The sequence below is a fragment of the Pseudorca crassidens genome, chromosome 16 (genome assembly GCF_039906515.1).
Source record: "Pseudorca crassidens isolate mPseCra1 chromosome 16, mPseCra1.hap1, whole genome shotgun sequence".
Classification (NCBI taxonomy): domain Eukaryota; kingdom Metazoa; phylum Chordata; class Mammalia; order Artiodactyla; family Delphinidae; genus Pseudorca; species Pseudorca crassidens.
The window spans coordinates 46,207,014-46,226,841 of record NC_090311.1 but is presented as its reverse complement, the minus strand read 5'-3'; the positions used below and the strand labels follow the sequence as shown (position 1 = coordinate 46,226,841).

General features: G+C 40.9%; 1 protein-coding gene across 2 annotated transcripts in view; it reads right to left on the bottom strand.

Annotated features, from left to right (window-relative positions):
* Positions 1-3,670: 3,670 nt before the first annotated feature.
* Positions 3,671-19,828, bottom strand: part of ERCC6 (ERCC excision repair 6, chromatin remodeling factor) — a 76,201-nt gene continuing 60,043 nt past the window's right edge. For both annotated transcript variants that reach the window (XM_067710206.1, XM_067710207.1), the window contains exons 12-21: positions 18,072-18,167; positions 13,693-13,908; positions 13,113-13,223; positions 12,604-12,723; positions 12,109-12,203; positions 11,362-11,507; positions 10,575-11,276; positions 8,813-9,017; positions 8,081-8,159; positions 3,671-6,940 (exon numbers count right to left, since the gene is read on the bottom strand). In XM_067710206.1, the coding sequence (XP_067566307.1) occupies positions 6,518-6,940; positions 8,081-8,159; positions 8,813-9,017; positions 10,575-11,276; positions 11,362-11,507; positions 12,109-12,203; positions 12,604-12,723; positions 13,113-13,223; positions 13,693-13,908; positions 18,072-18,167 (2,193 nt within the window). In that variant the 3' untranslated portion in view covers positions 3,671-6,517. The remainder of the gene's footprint in view (positions 6,941-8,080; positions 8,160-8,812; positions 9,018-10,574; positions 11,277-11,361; positions 11,508-12,108; positions 12,204-12,603; positions 12,724-13,112; positions 13,224-13,692; positions 13,909-18,071; positions 18,168-19,828) is intronic.

Sequence of the window (19,828 nt, the reverse complement as noted above, 5' to 3'; positions counted from 1 at the left end):
GAGGGTGGCTGGGTCAGTGGAAGAGAAGTGATAGGTCTCGGGGGGTGTTCAGTCCCCCAAAACCAGGGAGCCTGGCCGCACTCCTCACTCCCCTTCCCCTTTAGTATTTCTTATTAGGTACCAACAAATTTTGTTTTTGTTTATCTGGGCAAGTTTTTATTTCGCCTTCATTTTTTAATAACTTCGCTGGTAAAATGATTCTAGGTTGATAGTTTCTTTCTTTGAGGACTTTGTTATCCCTGTCTTCTGGCCTCTGTTGTTTGCTGAGAAGTTAACTGTTAATCATATTGAAGTTCCCTTGTAAATGATGCATCATTTTTCATCCGCCACTTTCAAGATTTTGTCTTTGATTTCAGCAATTTCACTGATGTGCCAGTGAGAGCCTTCGCATTTAGTTCACTGAGCTTCATGGAGTTTTTAAAAAATAAATTTGGGATATTTTCAGGCATCATTTCTTAAAATATTTTTTCTCCTCTTTTCTCTCTCTCCTTCCAGTACTCCCATTATGCGTATATTGGTGCACTTAATGGTGTAGCACGTTTCCCTTTGGCTTTGTACTTTTTTCTTCATTCTTTTTTCTCTGTTCTTTGGAGAGTATAATCTCTATCCATCTATCTGCAAATTGCCTGAATCTTTCTTCAGCCAGTTCAAGTCTAGTGAATTTTTCACTTGTTATTATGCTTATTATATGTTTATATATATGTTTATATATTATATGTTATATGCTTATTATATGTTATTATACTCCATGAATTTAGCCCCTGCAACTTGGAGCTGGAGGGGATGAGAAATGCTGCCAGCATGCCCTCCCAGTGAGATACTGTATCCCTGGATTGGGAATTGCAGGAAGGAGCCACATTTTCTTGGCTGAACCTTCCTGGATCACAGACTCTGTCACCACACTGAGATGAGGAGGAAGCAGGGAAGGAATAGGTCGTGGCTCAAGAGTCACAGACTTTTGCTGTTCTTACCAAGGTTTAGTAGATTTTCTTGACTGTCTCTTCATTTACAATATACCCTTAGGATTATTTCCAGATATATTCAATTTTCTGGGGGAGGGAGGGGGTGTGTGTCTTCTGGAATTTTGTCCAGTTATAGTCATTTTCTGGATTGCACTACTGCAGGGTCCTTCACACTGCCATTCTGTCAGTAGAAGTCTAAAAGATGTTTTAATTTTGGAAAATTACTGTGTACTTTACAACACCGAGAGAGACTTAAAGGAGAAAACCTACACAATTAAATCAATAGTGCAGAAAAAGCATTTAATAAAATTCAGCACTGGATTCAGGATTGGAAAGAGCATTTCATTTTTTTAAAATTTATTTACTTTATTTTTGGCTGCATTGGGTCTTCGTTGCTGTGCGTGGGCTTTCTCTAGTTGCAGCGAGCAGGGGCTACTCCTTGTTGCAGTGCGTGGGCTTCTCATTGCGGTGGCTTCTCTTGTTGAGGAGCACGGGTTCTAGGCTCATGGGCTTCAGTAGTTGCGGCACGTGGGCTCAGCAGTCAAGGCTCGCGGACTCTAGAGCGCACGCTCAGTAGTTGTGGCGCATGGGCTTATTTGCTCCACGGCATGTGGGATCTTTCCGGACCAGGGCTTGAACCTGTGCCCCCTACACTGGCAGGCAGATTCTTAACCACTGTGCCACCAGGGAAGCCCAGAAAGAGCATTTCCTTAACCTGACAGAGATCATCTGCCAGAAAGCTACAGCAACTGCGTATTTAACGGTAAAACTTTAGAAGTCAGGAATAAGGCAAGGATGTCAACGTTGTCAATTATATTCGTTATCATATTGGAAATACATGGTGGAAGTATTGAAACAGAAGAAATACAATTGGCATTATTTGCAGCTGACATGATTGTAACACACAGGACAATTTACAGACTTACTGGAATTAATAAGAGTTCAAGCAAGGTTGCTAAATACAAGACCAATACGTAAAATCCAACAATACTCTTATAAACTAGAAAATGTGATTTTAAAAATGTTACTTACTATAGCAACAAAAACTGTAGGGTAATTAGGAGATAATGTAAGATGTGCATGACCTTATAAAAGTGAAAGACATAATGGAATCATGCCTTTATAATATGTATTATAAACAGAGTGGTATGCCCTATTCATAGATGAGAAACTCAGTAAACAATCCTCCCTAAGTAATCTGTACAGTCATTACAATTTCAAAAACAACGACAAAATCCAAATGTGACAAGCTGATCCCAAACAAAGGTTCAGGAACTAAGAAATTTTTTGGAAGATGAGGGGAATCATTCTACCATATATGACTGCCAATTATAAAGCTACAATTATTAAAACAGTGGGTTATTGGCAAAGTTAAGGAAGTGGACCAATTTAACAGAGTACAGAGCCCAGAAACATTCCCATAATTACATGGAAATTAGATATAGTGATAGAGGAAGGCTTACAAGTCAGGAGGGAAAGGATGAACTATTTTTTTTAAAGGTGCTAGAAAAAGCAACTATCCACATGGTGTTTACAAGAGAATTCATGAGAATGTAATCAAGACTTTAGGTTAGGAAAGGGGTTCTTAAATAAGGAAACAAAATGAAACATGAAAAGACTGAATTTGACTATATTTAAATTAAAAACTGTATGATAAACATCATAAAAAAGTTCTGTGTTCTAATCCTCCATATTTTCATGCAAAAGTAAAAAGATCCCTCACAAAACTAAAAATCTATAAAATAGCTGAATAAACCTAATATGAAATGTGCAAGACCTTCATGAAGAAAGTTATTAAAATTTTATCCAAGAATATAACATACTCTAATAAAATGAGGCCTACCATGATGCTAATGGGAAAAACTACATTAATTACAAGAAGTCTATTATCCTCAAATTAATGTATAAACTAATACAATCCCAATCAAAAGAGCAACACAATTTTAGTGGAACTTAATAAACCGATTCTAAGATTCACCTGAAACAAAATGCACAAGAATAAGACAATGAAGAGGGGGGAAAAAGGAAGGGAAACATGCCTATAGATAGCAAAACACTGTACAAAGTTGGACAGGGAAGTGTGTGTTCAGTAGAATAGAATCTAGATCCACTGTCCAGAAACAGACAATTTAGCATATGATAAACTAGGCATTTCAAATGGATGGAGAAAAGATTGGACTATTCAATAATAGTAGGAACAACTGCCTTTTCATTTTTGTTTGGGAAAGAGGGTCACCCCTAAGAGAAAATGATCTATAGTGAAACTAGGCCAACATAACATGAACAAGCAACTTGTAATGGAGGATCTACAAATGGCCAAAAAACATGGAAATGTTTAGTTTTATAAGTAATCAGGGAAATTCAAGCTAAAACAAGGTATTTTCAACCACAATATTGTTTAGGAAAACAAACTTCCGAGATTGATACGGCCTACTGTTGGCAAGGGTGTGGAGAAATGGTCCTTTTATGGAGTATGAATTGAAGGAAGTACTTTCACTACAACCATTAAAATAAAAAATCCACCTAATTTCAACTCCAGCAATTACATGAAGGTTGAGCTATACTTAGAGGAACGAAAGGATGTGTTGTATATAACGTTAAATGAAAAGTTAATAGTTGCAAAATAATAAAGATGATAATCCCATTTTTGTAAATCACATATAAAACAAAACCAGCTGCTGTAACAAAAAGACTCCAAAAGACAGTGGTTTAAACAAGTCAGGAATTTATTTTGCTCTTAAGTTAACGGGTGAAAGGGAAGCAGTTCAAGACTGGCAGGCCAACGTCTCCATCCTCAGCACACGACCTCTCCCCACCACATGTCACTGCTAAAGCTCCCACAGGCACCTCGGCCAGCACAAAGGGGAATGCCGAATGGAGCGGACACCCAATTCCTCATTTAAGGGCCCAGTCTGGATGTTCTCTTTGTAGCCCATTGCCTGGTCACGTGGCCACAATTAACCATAAGGGAGGCTGGCAAGTAGCGTCGTGAGCTGAGCAGCCACGTGTCCAGGTAAAAAGCAGGAATCTTATCAGTAAAGGAGAAGGGGAAAGCAGACATTACAGCAGCAGTCTCTGCTGCACGCATCTGTAAAGGCATGGAAAACAGCCTGGAAGAATACACACCAAACACAGTACTTATCTCTGGAACACGAACAAGAGGGGGTGGGGAGGCAGAGTACTGCCTGAAAGTTTTTAAAGAGTGATCGTATATTCATGTATTAACTAAGGAATTTTTAAAATTTCACAAAATTTTAAAATCCTTTATTGTAGCTTAATACCAATATAACATTTTAAATACATTATCTATATTGTACAAAGCTTTTAAAGTTCCAAAAGTTAGATATTATCTAAATGAAAAAGTTACTCTATGTTGTTAAAACCATGACTTAGAGCATCGTCCTCTAAGTCTCTCCACCCAGAGGCACAATGACCATGTTTACAGATATCCATACTGAGACACAGGCAAGGCAGTGACTACCCAAGGTCTCAGCTGGTGGCAGAGCTGAGACAAGGCTTGGAGTGAAGGCCACCTTGCTGTGACTGTATCATAACTTTTGCTGGCATTTTCTACTTGATGAGAAGGCTACAACTTCCCTAGCTTGGTAGAGTTTAGGTTTCACACAACAGAGCCAGGATGCCAAAGCACTTCACACTCGTGAACTGCTTTGGTACTTTAATCCGAGAACAAAAGGGATGCAATTTTCTTAATTGAAATGATGATTACATTTCAATTAATGACTTGATTACAAAAATAAAAATTAAAAAAGAACCTCCCAGAAACAAAAGTCATTAATTTTGACTCCCTTCTGAGCCAAGTAGTCAAGTTTAGGATGTACTGACCTGTTTAAAAGTCTCTATTATTTCTAGATAATGATGGCAGAATGAAGAAAATAATAGAATCTTCTTCCTCTAATACCGAACCACTTTAAAAACAGAATAAAATAAAAAAGCCAGAATCCAAAAAAAGAAGCAGAAAATTCTGGTGGGAATTATGACTCTGACAATGTCATCTCCTAATCTAAGGGGAAGGATTCATGGCCCAAGCTATTTAACAAAATCTCAGAACAGAAAAGTAAAACCCAAGTCCTCCAACCAAAAGCTGCATGCTGCCCAGCAGAGGCTCTCCCCGACCTCCAAACCCACACCCCTTCTCTCTGGGTGGCAGGCAAGAGCATACAGATCTGGACTCAGCTGCCTGATTTTAGCATGAGCTAGATGTAAAGAAACAGCATGGGAAGAAGGAGAGCACAATACAGAAAAATCAGAAAGAGTGAAAACAGCAGGCCAGAGGAAACAACTCTAAGAAACAAACTGCACCGTGACAGCTCTAGAAGACATTTAAGGAAGCCAATGAACTTCAGAAAACAGGACTTCAGAGCTGTGATGATAAAACAATGACAAGGAAAGAAAAACAACGCTAAGAAAACAAACTAAGGATCAAAACAACATCATCACAAAACTCTAAACACATGAACAACAGCCAGAAACAGATGCAGCTGAAAACCAAACCTCTAAAACAGGAGAGTCACAGCAAACGGAAAGGGAAAAGGGAAATGAAGATGACTGGACAGAAGGAGAACAATGATGTCTGATATAAAGTTACCAGCATCCTTAGAAAGACAGACAATGAATAAGGTAAAAAAGGTTCAAAGTTCCTGCCCAGGATGTAAGCAGAGAGAGGGCTGGAATGGTGCTATGTGGTGATGATGGTATATCCGGGTGTGGTCTGGAGCAACGTCCGTGTGCGTGTGTGTGTGCGTTGGTGGTTTTATTTGTATCTACTTTTGGTTCTGCTTGAGTTTTTTTTTTTAAGATAACATATATTTTCCTAAAACCACTATTCACTATGCGGGGGGGAAAGGTGCCCTTTGCTTAAAATAAAGCCACTGTAAACTGAGAAAACTACAAGTTTCTGAAAATACATGTCTCATCATTTACTATCAAGCTATTCCATGCTTTACTAATAAAAATACCTGTCAATTTAACAGTACCTTAACAGAAGATCGTTTAAAGGCAACTAATAGGACTCAAAAGGTAACAAGTCTGATCTCTTTTTTGGGTGGCAAATGATCGATTTAAACATTTAAAAGCTAGGTACCAAAAACAATTCTGTTATCAGATACTGACGAACTGATTTACCGAACAGGTCTAACTGAATATAAGACATGATTTTAGCACCAATAAAAAGAATTCTTGAGAGTTCTGGTCTATAAACTTCTAAATGAGTAGTACGTATTCCCTGACAGCATCTTCTGGGTAAAAGAACAAATGTGTTCCAAGGATTAACAGGTCCCTGATTTCATAATTAATTTTGGAAAAAAAAAAAAAAAAGAAATCCAGGTATTTGGAAAAAAAAAGAAATCCAGGTATTTTTTACGTTTCAGAGAAGAACTTCTTCCTCCTTAGAGTTTTAATTATGAGGTAGCTATCATTCAAAGTAAACATCAAATGCAGTCAACTTCCATTAACCAAACATGATTATTAATCATAAGATTAATAATCAGAAATTTCCACTAGAAAAAGTCAATTTAAAGTTCAGAAGGTAACATTGATTAGCAGTATTCTGGCTTGAGTTTCCAAATTCCTTCACCACCTGAAGTTCTATGAAAAGTGCACAGATTTCTCAATAGTTCTCGAAAGACACAAGACTGTGATGCTGATAACTTGGATTCAAACTCCTGCAGTATCTCCCGAGTGCTGGCCTGGCCATCAACTTGGGCCTGAAAGGCAATGAAGTTTCTCATTTCTACCAGAAGGTCATCGTGTTCCATGCTGGAAGGCGGAGGAGCAGAAGCCTCTGGAAGGCACCCACTTTCACTTTCTAAGCGCTCTGGCAAAATTAGGTGGTTTCTAGCTCTCATCTTAGCCAACAGTGAGGACGAAGTGAGGGCCCCGGATGAAGGCTCTGCATCTTCAACTTTTCCTCTAAAATGCTCCGAAACATTGTCTTTTCCATCCTTTTTCATAGTGCTGTCCTGGAGAAAGAAGACCAGTGCATCGATATATTTAATCTCCAGTTTACGCTCCCACTACTTATTTCTCCAAAGGCTCTGAGGGGCCATAAGATAACACACATGCCCAGGGCACTGAGGTTGATGGAGAATGGATGATACACCGTCTAATGCAAAGGGAAAGGAGGAGAGTCAAGTGTCTAATGCACCCACTCTTAGAAAACATTTCCTAAAAAACCTAAAACTACACTATCTGCTTCGTCACCATCCTGAGGGACGGGAGTGGAGGGAGCGCAGAGAGGGTGGGGCCAGGCTTCCGAAGAAGGCTTCTAGGGAAACCTGTCTCCAGCAGGTACGAGCTCTGTGGGCATTTACTGTTCTTCCTCCCAAATTTTCCCTGATCTGAGCACCGTGGGATAAGGAACAATATCAGAGCTGTACTTCCTTCACTTTTAAATCTTTTTACTACTTTACACCTCATGTGAGTTTCCTTAGAACAGCTACATAAATCTAGTTTTTCTTCACATTCCTACTGCTAAAAGAACATAACACAGGAAGTCAAAAAAAAAAGGTTCTCTATTCCTAAATGTGTTCATATTAACCTAAAACAGGAATCTGAACCTGGGAGTTTTCAAATTTTATAAGTAACATGACCCTTAAGCAGAAAAAAACAAAGTATTAAATGATAAGAGCATGGCCTACTATTTACTCTCAGTGAAGCACTCAAGGCCTTCGGGGTTGTAGAACAGGCAGAGAAGGGCACAGTGCTCTGGCAGCTAGGAAATTACAAACAACATTCAATAAAGGCCCTCTAGACCTTTAGTCTAGAGGGCAGTGGTCCTTGGAGCTAGTACTTCACCTCCGGATGGGGCAGGCGGTATGAGCAGCAACTCACACATCACCCATCCTTATATGAACTTTGGGAAGACAAAACAGAGATTCTACTACGGATCTTGGGTTAAAGACTTTGTCTTTTCTAGGAAGTTCGCTGGCCCTTTTAAATTCACACAAAAGTACTTCATAAATGCATGAAAGTGCATACAATGTAAACATCAGATGTCATTATGCCAGTGACGCTCTTCACATGCAGAATCGAGTGAAGTTTTCATGGCAATTCAATTAAGTAGATCTCACAAATGAAAAGCTGATAGGCTATCAGATTACCTGGCATTTCTCCTTTGGAGACGTTGAAGAGGGATGCTGCACAGAGAAGCTGGAGTTCCTTTTCTGACCAAATCTTCTCCTAAATACGGAAGAGAGTCATAGTTGATAAAATGTAACTTTGTGACTTACAGATGAGAATGCCCTTCCAACAACTAAACTCCTCTTGGAGCAATTTTCTTCTGCACGGTTATTCTCTCACAGCCATGATGCTTCTGCTCCATCAGCCATGGTGCTTCTGCTCTATCCCCTGAGATTCCCGTACTTTACTCTCCTAGTAAAGTAGTAGAAATTATTACTGCATCTCAAGTAAAAACCACTCAATATGCTTGCTCAACTTACTACCCTTGAATTCTAGGTAGGGAAACTATTCTAAAAGAGCACACTGAATACCATAGTAATTACTGATTGCTGAAACCTAGCTAATCATCTTATTAAAGTTGAATCGTTATTCTATATCTCTTACTATTTTTTATGACATCATCTCTTAAGCAAAACAGATTTCTCCTTTCCCTGAAAAATCAGCTTTGGAAAGGAGGGAATGAAAGCAAAGAAGAAGGTAAGATGATAAAAGTCTTTCCCCAAGTCACATACATCTGGCTGACCCAATCCCTCCCTGAGAGATTTTCTATTGCTTCAGATAAACGGGAGGAGGTATCCCCGCCTGCCCTGATTTTATTTCCAGCCCAGCAGGTTTGGCCTCCTCACAAGTATGGCAGGGTGGCAACCTCTTACTTTCTTCCTGCTGGTGTACCAGCCACCCCCCTGTGGCCGGTCCAGGTGGGAACACCAGATGCTGCTCCCAGACACCGCTGCCGAGAGAGTCTCAGTGCTTTGAGGGCATCCTGGGCCACACGGTTGGCCTCTGCCTCCACCAGCACGTAGTCTGGACTGGCTCCGTCCATGATGGCATCATGCTTCATGATGCTGTGCACACCCACTGGCAAGAGCAAAGGAAACAGTGAACATGTTATTTCAGCTCGTACACAATCACACGTTTTCTTCTGTATAGGCTAGTGTGTTGTGGGTAGAGGAAACATCATGAACGTTTTTAGCTGCTATTCCCCCGTGATCACCAGGACCCAGGAACTTTTACAAATGCTGCTGCTCTTCACCTGCATCTCTACCCGATGAGGGAGGGATTATCAACTGTCACTGCTTTGTATAATCAAAGCATAATGCTTTAATAACCACACTTCAACATAAACTCTTCACTGTCACCTGGAAAACTTTAAAATCTTCTACTAATATATTCTCTATTGAAGGGGGAAAATATACAAATATAAAATAAAACTACAGAATTTCTAAAAAGTAATGATGATGGAAACACTACATATCAGAAGAATCCAATGCAGTCATCAGTGGAAAATGCATAGCCCTAAATATTTCTATCAATAAAAATGAAAGAACAAAAATAAATACACTCAATTCCAAGTCGAACAGTTTTATAAAAATTAAGACCAAAAAAACTCATCAAAACAACAACAAAAACAAAAGCAACAGGAAGAAAATACTGAAGATAAAAGCATAAATTAATGAGGTAGAGGACAACCATGGATCTAATTAATAAATCAAAAACCTGGTTTATTGGGGGAAAAAAATCACAAAATAGACAATCTACTAGCTTAACCTGACAAAGGAAACGGGGGAAAAAATATACAAAATTAGAAATGACAAGGGGGAAATTATCTTGAAACAGAAGCCGATTTTAAAAAAATTATTACAAGAGTATTTTCTATGCCTCCATGCAAATAAACTTGAAAATTAGACAAGACAGATAATTTTTCTTAGGAAAATAGACCAGGAACTATAGAAAAAAATAGAGCAAGTTACCAATGAACTACCTTACAAGAAAGCATCAGGCCCAAATGGTTTCCTTCTGAGATGCCATACGTTAAGCCTGCTTTCCTGAACAGAAACCCATTCAGCAATCTTTGGAAACTCAAGGCTGTCACCTTGGGAACACAATGACTGGTGAGACCTGAGTAAGACAGTCCCAGGGATGACTAATTTTTGCAGGCTGGCTGGTCCCTCCAGGGTCCTGAGCAATTGTTGAGTCTGCTTTCCTAATTTTTCTCCCTTGATATTAGCTACCAGCTTTCCTACTTCCAGAGTGCCTGCCTCTGGCCATGCCCCTGTGTCTCTCTCCCATGATCTGTCACTTTACTCTCCTGTGTTTGTTAAATCAGATAAATATAGCATGCAGAGAAATCATCTATGAATGTTCAGGTAGTACAAATCTATTTTAAGCATTGCACCCCCCTGTATGTGGTTAGAAGTCGAGTCCTATTGTTCTCCCAAGGTTCAAATTCTCCTATGAAAGAGAGGTGAAAATGATTTTCAAAAATGTCAATACATTTCAAATCTGAGTTTTAGAAGGAAAAATACTTCCAGTTGAGCACACACTCTGCACTGTCAGAAAAGGCTGCTTCCGCTAGAAGTGGCCCCCTCATTTCTATTCCTAGCACACCTGTGGCAAGGTCAGCAAAAGGAGTACCTGATTTTCTGAAAAGCTTTTCCAGGACGTAGTCGTCATGGCTGCGTTCCTTGGGCTCGCTCTCATTTTCATTGTCCTGCCTCCGGTACTGCTTCTTCTTCACCAGGTGCGGAATTCGAGTTCCCTCAAACTTGGCATCTCTGCGGTGCTTAGAGCTCTTAAGCTTTTGCTTCGGCCTCAGATGTTTCTCCAGGGTCTTTTCTTCTGCCACATGATGTTTCGTTTTCGACTTGTGCTTATAAAAATTATTTTCTGTTTGCTCATTCTCCCAAAGAGGTTCTGTTTGAACCCGGCAGCCTTCTCTTTTATCAGAAAGACCCTCCTTTTCATCGATGCTTTCCTCACCAGACATCCTGTACATTTTGCTGATTCTTGGAGAATCTGAACCTTCCCCGTTTCCATGAATCACTGAGGAATCCTGCAGTCTGGACACTGCATCTGTCTCTTCTCCAAGCCTCTCACTGTTAGTTAGACTACAAGATGTTTGAGGGGCATCTTTCAAAGGATCACCTAGATTAGATGTTACTGCATTCACTTCAGGTCCTATAGTTGTAGATTTCTCTTCAGATGACATGGCAACGTTTGCAGATGTGTTAGAACCAGGGAACTTTTTACCTACTGCAATGTTCTGGTCTGTTCCAAAAGCCGGTTGAAGTTTTCTTTTTAAATGGCGTTTGGGTGTCTGAACATCTGAACCAGTTCCTGTGAAAGGGAAAAACATGCTAGTGTTATACTGCATAATGCTTATGTATTTCGTTATTTTAAGTTAAATTCTTTTATGAAATACCTGCAAAAATAGCACTTGTTTCAGTGCTCTGGGATGTATCAGGACTAGTCAGAGTAAACAGCTCATAAAGATCATTGGATTTGAAAAATCGCCTTTGCTTTGGATCTTTTAGCACTCTATTTGTCAAAAACTGCTTGAAGATTTGTCTAAAAAGATAGAAATCAAGCTGGTATGAAACAATGTTTAGCTGTACCTCAGAATTCTAAACATACAGTAATTGTTTATTAATAAGATAGAAAAACAATCAGGTTCAAAGACATTTTTAAAAAACACACAATAAGACATCTAAGCTTATTTTAATGAGAAAGAAAAAAAACAAGGTAAAAAAACCAAAACACATATCGCTCAGTTACAGCAACTATTGCTTTAAGATGGAAAGACTTTTTTTTTTTAATTAATTAATTAATTAATTTGCTGTGTTGGGTCTTTGTTGCTGTGCACAGGCTTTCTCTAGTTGCCGTAAGCGGGGGCTTCTCTTGCTGCAGAGCGTGGGCTCAGTAGTCGTGGCTCGCGGGCTTAGCTGCTCCGCCGCACGTGGGATCTTCCCAGACCAGGGCTCGAACCCATGTTCCCTGCGTTGGCAGGCAGATTCTTAACCACTGCACCACCAGGGAAGTCCCAAGACATCTTAAAGTACTATTTTTTAAAAATTCCCTGCTCCAAACCCTGGCAGCGTGCCTCTCCCTCCTGCACACCCGCAACCAGGAGAGCACCCTCCGGTCAAGGAGCACAGCCACGTGTACTGACCGGTGGTAAATCTTCTCTTCAATGGTGCCTGCGGTCAGAAGCCTGTACACCGTCACCTGTTTCTTCTGGCCTATCCGCCACGCTCGCTCCCGGGCCTACAGTAGAAGAGATGCAGCTCAACAAGGGCCCTTCTCAGCGATAAGCACTGATTAATAGCCGGTCGCTTCCTTCCACTCCCGAAATTAGAATTTTGGCTAATGAGGCTAAGTACAACCAAGGCCTATTAAGGAAGATAAACAGGCAGGTGACAAAACAGACCTAGCCAACTCCACCTGAAAAACAATGTGTGTCTGTCCCCTCCCACGTTCTCTTTTTACCCATGTCTAGTGTGCCTGCTATGGGAAAACTGTGAAGACCCTTACTCCGAGCTGAAGACAAGCTACAACCAAGATGTGAGCTATATGCTGAGGGTAACGTGGCACCGAAGGACGCTCCCGAGTGCAAGCCATCGGATAGTATGTCACCAACACGCTCCTTTAAACAAAATAAACGGACCTGCACGTCTGTGCTTGGGTTCCAGTCAGGGTCATAGATGATGACTCGGTTTGCCCCCGTCAGGTTGACTCCTAGGCCACCCACCCGAGTGGTCAGAAGAAACACAAATATGGATGTGTCCTAGAGGCAAGACACACAACACTCAGTATGCACATGGAAGACTAGTTACAGCTCCTCACCTCTGCCTTTACATATTCTCCACACGGAAGCCTGTTCCCAATACAAGCAATGGGTTATGCCCCAGAAACCTTTGGTCAGCCAAGATCCCATCTCCCAGCTTCTACTTTTAATATCAATTATATTAGCAATACTTAAACCCGGGTTTTCGAGAAGGAATACACATTCTCTGTTTAAACACAACACATCCTAATAATCCAGAAAGGCACTGAGTTAAAAGCACCCACTGCCCAATCCCAGATGTAGGCTCTGTGGGTGCAGACCTCTCCTTCTTCCCCCCCGCCCCGCACAAAGTAGCACCATGTGACTTCATCGTTCTGTTCACTTGTTACCTCATTGTATCTTGTAATCAGTGGTTGTCTTGAAGCTATCGCAGTGGTACCATCCATCTTGAGATAGGAATACTTTTGGGCCCTAAGGAATACTTCAAATATGTCCAACATCTGTTTGCGAGAAGGGGTGGAGGATATAAGAGTTTAAAAATCAAATGTACACCTCCAGTGAGTACTCCACATTTGTGTAAAGAGTCATATCCTTCCCAAAAGGCTTATATTAAAAGGGGCTTCCTGATTCGAGGAAGATAAATGTAATTACTGCAAGAATATTTTTGGTATTTCCATACTGTTAATTCTTACAAGTTTTGTAATCAGCACGGCATTTATTTGAGTTCAGACCCAAACTCACCTGCACCCCAGAATCACATGGTAATAAACCTTTTTTAAAAAGCTGACTTCTGGGCACCAACTCTAGAGAAAGATCCCATCTCCCAAAGAGCTTTGCAGGCTGCCACTTCAGGGTCAATGGGTGGATTTGCCTTTGGAATCAGTATTTTAGACAATATCTCATTTTTTGAATAATGGTTGTGAGTCATAAAGAACCAACTTGTTTCTTGTATGAGGTTTGTATACTCACCTGTCTGGACTGAGAAAACAGCAATACTCGTTGGCCCTGCTTGTGCCATATTTTCAACAAGGACTCAACAACTATCATTTTCCCAGAACGTTTCCAGTGTCCAAACTGATCTTCCCCTAGTTCCTCATCTGGAATTCCTTTAAGATTCTTGGGGCCTCCAGAAAAGAGATCAGGGTGGTTGCAGATTTTTCTTAGGGCTACAAGTCCAGAGAAAATCTATGGTACAAAAGAATTACGTGCACTCAGATTACCCCACGTAAAATACCATTCACTCCGGAAGAAAAGGAAGGAGGCTGTTTGACATGTAACACAGATTAAAAAGTAATTCTTCACCAGTTTCTTAGTTTCCTCCCTAATCACAGCATATTAGGAGCTGGAAGAAATCAACCTTTACGCATCTTCTTTTCCTGATAGGGCAAGTTCTCTAAAAACAAAAAAAATCCTTTTGGACCAAACACATCTACCAGGGTCACATTCAACTGCTGATGATTTATTTTCCCTCTAGAAAAAAAAGTATGCAGTTCACAGTATATAAAAAACTGACTCACCTTTTAAATATAAATAAGAAACATCAGGCCCATCTAAAATTTAGGAAAATCTATCATGTAACTTAACAAATGCATTTATTTTTTTTTGAGTATAATTGCTTTACAATGGTGTGTTAGTTTCTGCTTTACAACAAAATGAATCAGTTATATATATACATATGTTCCCATATCTCTTCCCTCTTGCCTCTCCCTCCCTCCCACCCTCCCTATCCCACCCCTCCAGGTGGTCACAAAGCACTGAGCTGATCTCCCTGTGTTATGCGGCTGCTTCCCACTAGCTACATTTGGTAGTGTATATATGTCCATGCCTCTCTCTCGCTTTGTCACAGCTCACCCTTCCCCCTCCCCATATCCTCAAGTCCGTTCTCTAGTAGGTCTGTGTCTTTATTCCTGTCTTACCCCTAGGTTCTTCATGACATTTTTTTCCTTAAATTCCATATATATGTGTTAGCATACGGTATTTGTCTCTCTCTTTCTGACTTACTTCACTCTGTATAACAGACTCTAGGTCTATCCACCTCATTACAAATAGCTCTATTTTGTTTCTTTTTATGGCTGAGTAATATTCCGTTGTATATATGTGCCACATCTTCTTTATCCATTCATCTGTCGATGGACACTTAGGTTGTTTCCATCTCCGGGCTATTGTAAATAGAGCTGCAATGAACATTTTGGTACATGACTCTTTTTGAATTATGGTTTTCTCAGGGTATATGCCCAGTAGTGGGATTGCTGGGTCATATGGTGGTTCTATTTGTAGTTTTTTAAGGAACCTCCATACTGTTCTCCACAGTGGCTGTATCAATTTACATTCCCACCAACAGTGCAAGAGGGTTCCCTTTTCTCCACACCCTCTCCAGCATTTATTGTTTCTAGATTTTTTGATGATGGCCATTCTGACTGGTGTGAGATGATATCTCATTGTAGTTTTGATTTGCATTTCTCTAATGATTAGTGATGGTGAACATTCATGTGTTTGTTGGCAATCTGTATATCTTCTTTGGAGAAATGTCTATTTAGGTCTTCTGCCCATTTTTGGATTGGGTTAGTTTTTTTGTTATTAAGCTGCATGAGCTGCTTATAAATTTTGGAGATTAATCCTTTGTCAGTTGCTTCATTTGCAAATATTTTCTCCCATTCTGAGGGTTGTCTTTTGGTCTTGTTTATGGTTTCCTTTGCTGTGCAAAAACTTTGAAGTTTCATTAGGTCCCATTTGTTTATTTCTGTTTTTATTTCCAGTTCTCTAGGAGGTGGGGCAAAAAGGATCTTGCTGTGATTTATGTCATAGAGTGTTCTGCCTATGTTTTCCTCTAAGAGTTTGATAGTTTCTGGCCTTACATTTAGGTCTTTAATCCATTTTGAGCTTATTTTTGTGTATGGTGTTAGGGAGTGATCTAATCTCATACTTTTACATGTACCTGTCCAGTTTTCCCAGCACCACTTATTGAAGAGGCTGTCCTTTCTCCACTGTACATTCCTGCCTCCTTTATCAAAGATAAGGTGACCATATGTGCGTGGGTTTATCTCTGGGCTTTCCATCCTGTTCCATTGATCTATATGTCTGTTTTTGTGCCAGTACCATACTGTCTTGATTACTGTAGCTTTGTAGTATAGTCTGAAGTCAGGAAGCCTGATTCCTCCAGCTCTGTATTTCGTTCTCAAGATTGCTTTGGCTATTCGGGGTCTTTTGTGTTTCCATAGAAATTGTGAAATTTTTTGTTCTAGTTCTGTGAAAAATGCCAGTGGTAGTTTGATAGGGATTGCATTGAATCTGTAGATTGCTGTGGGTAGTAGAGTCATTTTCACAATGTTGTTTCTTCCAATCCAAGAACATGGTATATCTCTCCATCTATTTGTATCATCTTTAATTTCTTTCATCAGTGTCTTATAATTTTCTGCATACAGGTCTTTTGTCTCCTTAGGTAGGTTTATTCCTAGATATTTTATTCTTTTTGTTGCAATGGTAAATGGGAGTGTTTTCTTGATATTATTTTTTTTAAACATTTTTATTGGAGTATAATTGCTCTACAGTGGTGTGTTACTTTCTGCTTTATAACAAAGTGAATTAGCTATACATATATATATATCCCCATATCTCTTCCCTCTTGCGTCTCCCTCCCTCCCACCCTCCCTATCCCACCCTTCTAGCTGGTCACAAAGCACCAAGCTGATCTCCCTGTGCTATGCTTCCCACTAGCTATCTATTTTACAAACAAATGCATTTAAATATTATACTCCTAAGTACCTCACTAGAAGTTCTGTATTTTAACATGTGAGTCAGAGGTTGAAATTCCCTTTACCTTTACATTAGTTTATCAGAAAACATACCCACGTGCAAAATCCACGGATGGGAATGACGTGCGGGACTTTTCACGCAGCAGAAGGGCTTAGAGACCCAAAGTGAGAGAGCCCACCCACCCGCCCCAACAAGAGGGAATCTTTCAAAGGTTTCACCCCTGACTCAAGTCACACTCTCCAGTATAAAAACTCAAGTGGAAAAAGATAAATCATAAATTAAGCCAAAAATCAAAGAGTATAGTAGTTTTAACTAGTAAACAGTTAAACAAATAAACAATAAACAATCTGAACAAAGCAGGAACCCCATCACCACTCCCCAGAGTCATCTGTTACTTGTCTTTCTTCCTGGAGATCTCTGCTGTCCAACACAGCAGTCACGAGCCATATGTGGCCACTGAGCATGTGAAGTGTGTAGTCCAAATTGAGATGTGTTACCAATGTAAAATACCCCATTTTGAAGACTTAGTACAAAAAAGAGTAAAATATCTCAGTAGTTTAAAAATTTTGATTACATATTAAAATATTTTAGATACATCAGGCTAAATAAAATATATTATCAAAGTTGATTTCACCTGTTTTGCTTTTTAATCTTTTTTAATGTGAGTACTAGAAAATTTTAAATCACACATGTGGCTTGTGTTCTCTATCTACTGGACAGTGCTGATCTAGACCACCTAAGGCTTCACAACTTGGAGACACATGAAGATAAGTTAAGGGGAGATACAGGAGAGATGAATAAATGTGAATGGTTTCAAAACCTCCTAGAGATGCCAATGACAGATGAAATAAATAGTAAGAGGTGGATAAAAGAACGAAAATGCCTTAATCTGGAGGAAAAAACATGTAGATACTACGGAACACAGGCAGCCTTGTCACCCACACTCATCTCTGTCTGGCTCCATGCAGGAGGCAGGAAAGCGTATTTCCGAGCATCCCATGCTGCTCAGCTGCACCTCCAACGAGGATGGACCAAGGACTAAGGAAGTCTTACATGTCAAATAAAAATACAATTCACGCTTCAAGATACTGAAGCACAAAGAAGTTGAAGAGTTTACGTGAAGCTTTTGACTAAAGCTGATGATAAACTTACTACATGTGCTGAATGAAGAGATGTTTACCCACATATGTTGCTGAATATGGCCAATAACTAAAATGTTATTACTTATATAAAAATGTATAACAATAATTCTTCCTCTGTGCAGCCCAGCAGTCCGGGGCTGCTCCCGACATGCTACGGAGGAACAGCAATCCCTGTAGGACCCACCATTACAGACCCTGTTGTCTAGTGCATTCTTCCACTAGACCACGCAGTGCTGGGTTCAAGTGTAACAGTGCTGCAGTACAGATAAAAAGGGAGCATGCTCAAACTGTGTGTTCTCTTACTTCTGGAAGGGCTTCAAATGAAGGGAAGGTTCACACCCAAATATTTTCAAGAGGGTAATAATAGTGAATCCTTGACTAGTACTAGTTTCCTTTCCTCCCCCACTTTCCTTAGTCCACAATTCTTTCTCCAGCTTCTATTATTTGGCTGACCTGCATCTCTCCATTGAGAATTCTGTAAACTTCTTTGGAATCAATGAAATTTTGGTAGACTTTATGTTGCTCATCTGTAAGACGGCAAAATAAGACCTAAGGGGAGAATAAAAACAGAGCTGAAAAATAAAACTTAACAAAACAAAATAACTAAAATAGTAACAAAATTTACTAATCAAAAGAACACAATGTATGTAATTTTCAGTGTACATCTTATTAAAAACAAAACAAAAAGAAGCCACATCTCAGAGCTGAGCAAAGAAGAGCTCCCTCCTCTCAAGAGCCCCCTCCGTTTCTGTCTTCCATCCACTTTTTGGTCCCCATGCCATTTGGTCCCCACCCCACTATCCTGGGAGTCCCTGAAGCCTGGCTTCCTGCTCATGGGGAAGTTCAGGACCAGGTGCACAGCGCTTCCTCCATCCCAGCCTCCGAGTGCTCAGACCATCTCAGCTCGCGATCCCCTCAACCCACTCTTCACTTCAGCAAACCTGACCAGGGACCTTAACCTTGCCTGGCACACCCCCTCCCTTTCCTGGAGTTCTAAGCCATCCCCAAGTTTACCAGACTCACCTCTGACAACCCCTTACCCTGCCAGCCCAACAGCATCTACTAACCCACGCCCCCACATTCCCCTCACCCCCCGACATTCTGCCTCTCAACCCTCCTCTCCTTCTCCAAGACCACTGCCACCATTTCACGGCGCTATGTTCCTCAGCTACTCACAAACGCACGGCATTTTCCTTCAGCTACCCCTCTGCCACCCACTGCATCTGCCCTGCAAACTTCCAAATGAAGAGGAACTCAACTGCCTGCCTTCTCCACTCCTTTGTGGTAAGTGCTGAGTGCCGCTGGAGACAGCCCCACCAGGGCGGCGTCCTAGAGAGGACCCCCCCCCCCGCCCCGCTCAGCACCTGCTCACACCCAGACGGCCGTGACAAGACTCCTCACTCTCCCCAAGCCACCCACCCACCACCTGTGTCTCCACCTCTACTTAAAAACATCAAAAACAAAAAAACAGAAATAGAAACTGAAGTTATCAGGCCTGATTTCCTAATTTTCACTCTGTAAAATGTATCTACTTCTTCATCTGTCACACCTGGTTGTTCTCCTTTATTCTCAGACCAGCAGGTCCCTACAAGGGATCCAGGACAACCCTTTCATCTTTGCACCAGATCTGAAAACCCATTCATCTTCCTCAGATCAGTGCTCCACACCTTAGATGCTCCAAAAACTGAGGGGGATGCTTCCCTGGTGGCGCAGTGGTTAAGAATCCTCCTGCCAACGCAGGGGACATGGGTTCGATCTGTGGTCCGGAAAGATCCCACATGCCGTGGAGCAACTAAGCCTGTGCACCACAACTACTAAGCTTGCGCTCTAGAGCCCATAAGCCACAACTACTGAAGCCCGCGTACCTAGAGCCCGTGCTCCACAACAAGGGAAGCCACCGCGATGAGAAGCCCTTGCACCGCAACTAAGAGTGGTCCCCGCTCGCCGCAGCTAGAGAAAGCCTGTGCACAGCAACAAAGACCCAACGCAGCCAAAAATAAATAAATAAATATATTAAAAAAAAACTGAGGGGGAAAACTCCCTGAAAGGATGTGCACAATGACCACCTCCACTTCCCCACCCTCCAGTCGCTCCTGAGCCCAGCAGGCTCACCTGTCGTAGACAGGTATATACAGCTGTACACTAGCCTGCCCCACAGCACCAGAGACCACACCTGTTAGCCTCCCCTATTCTGTGTGTGAAAAGCAGGG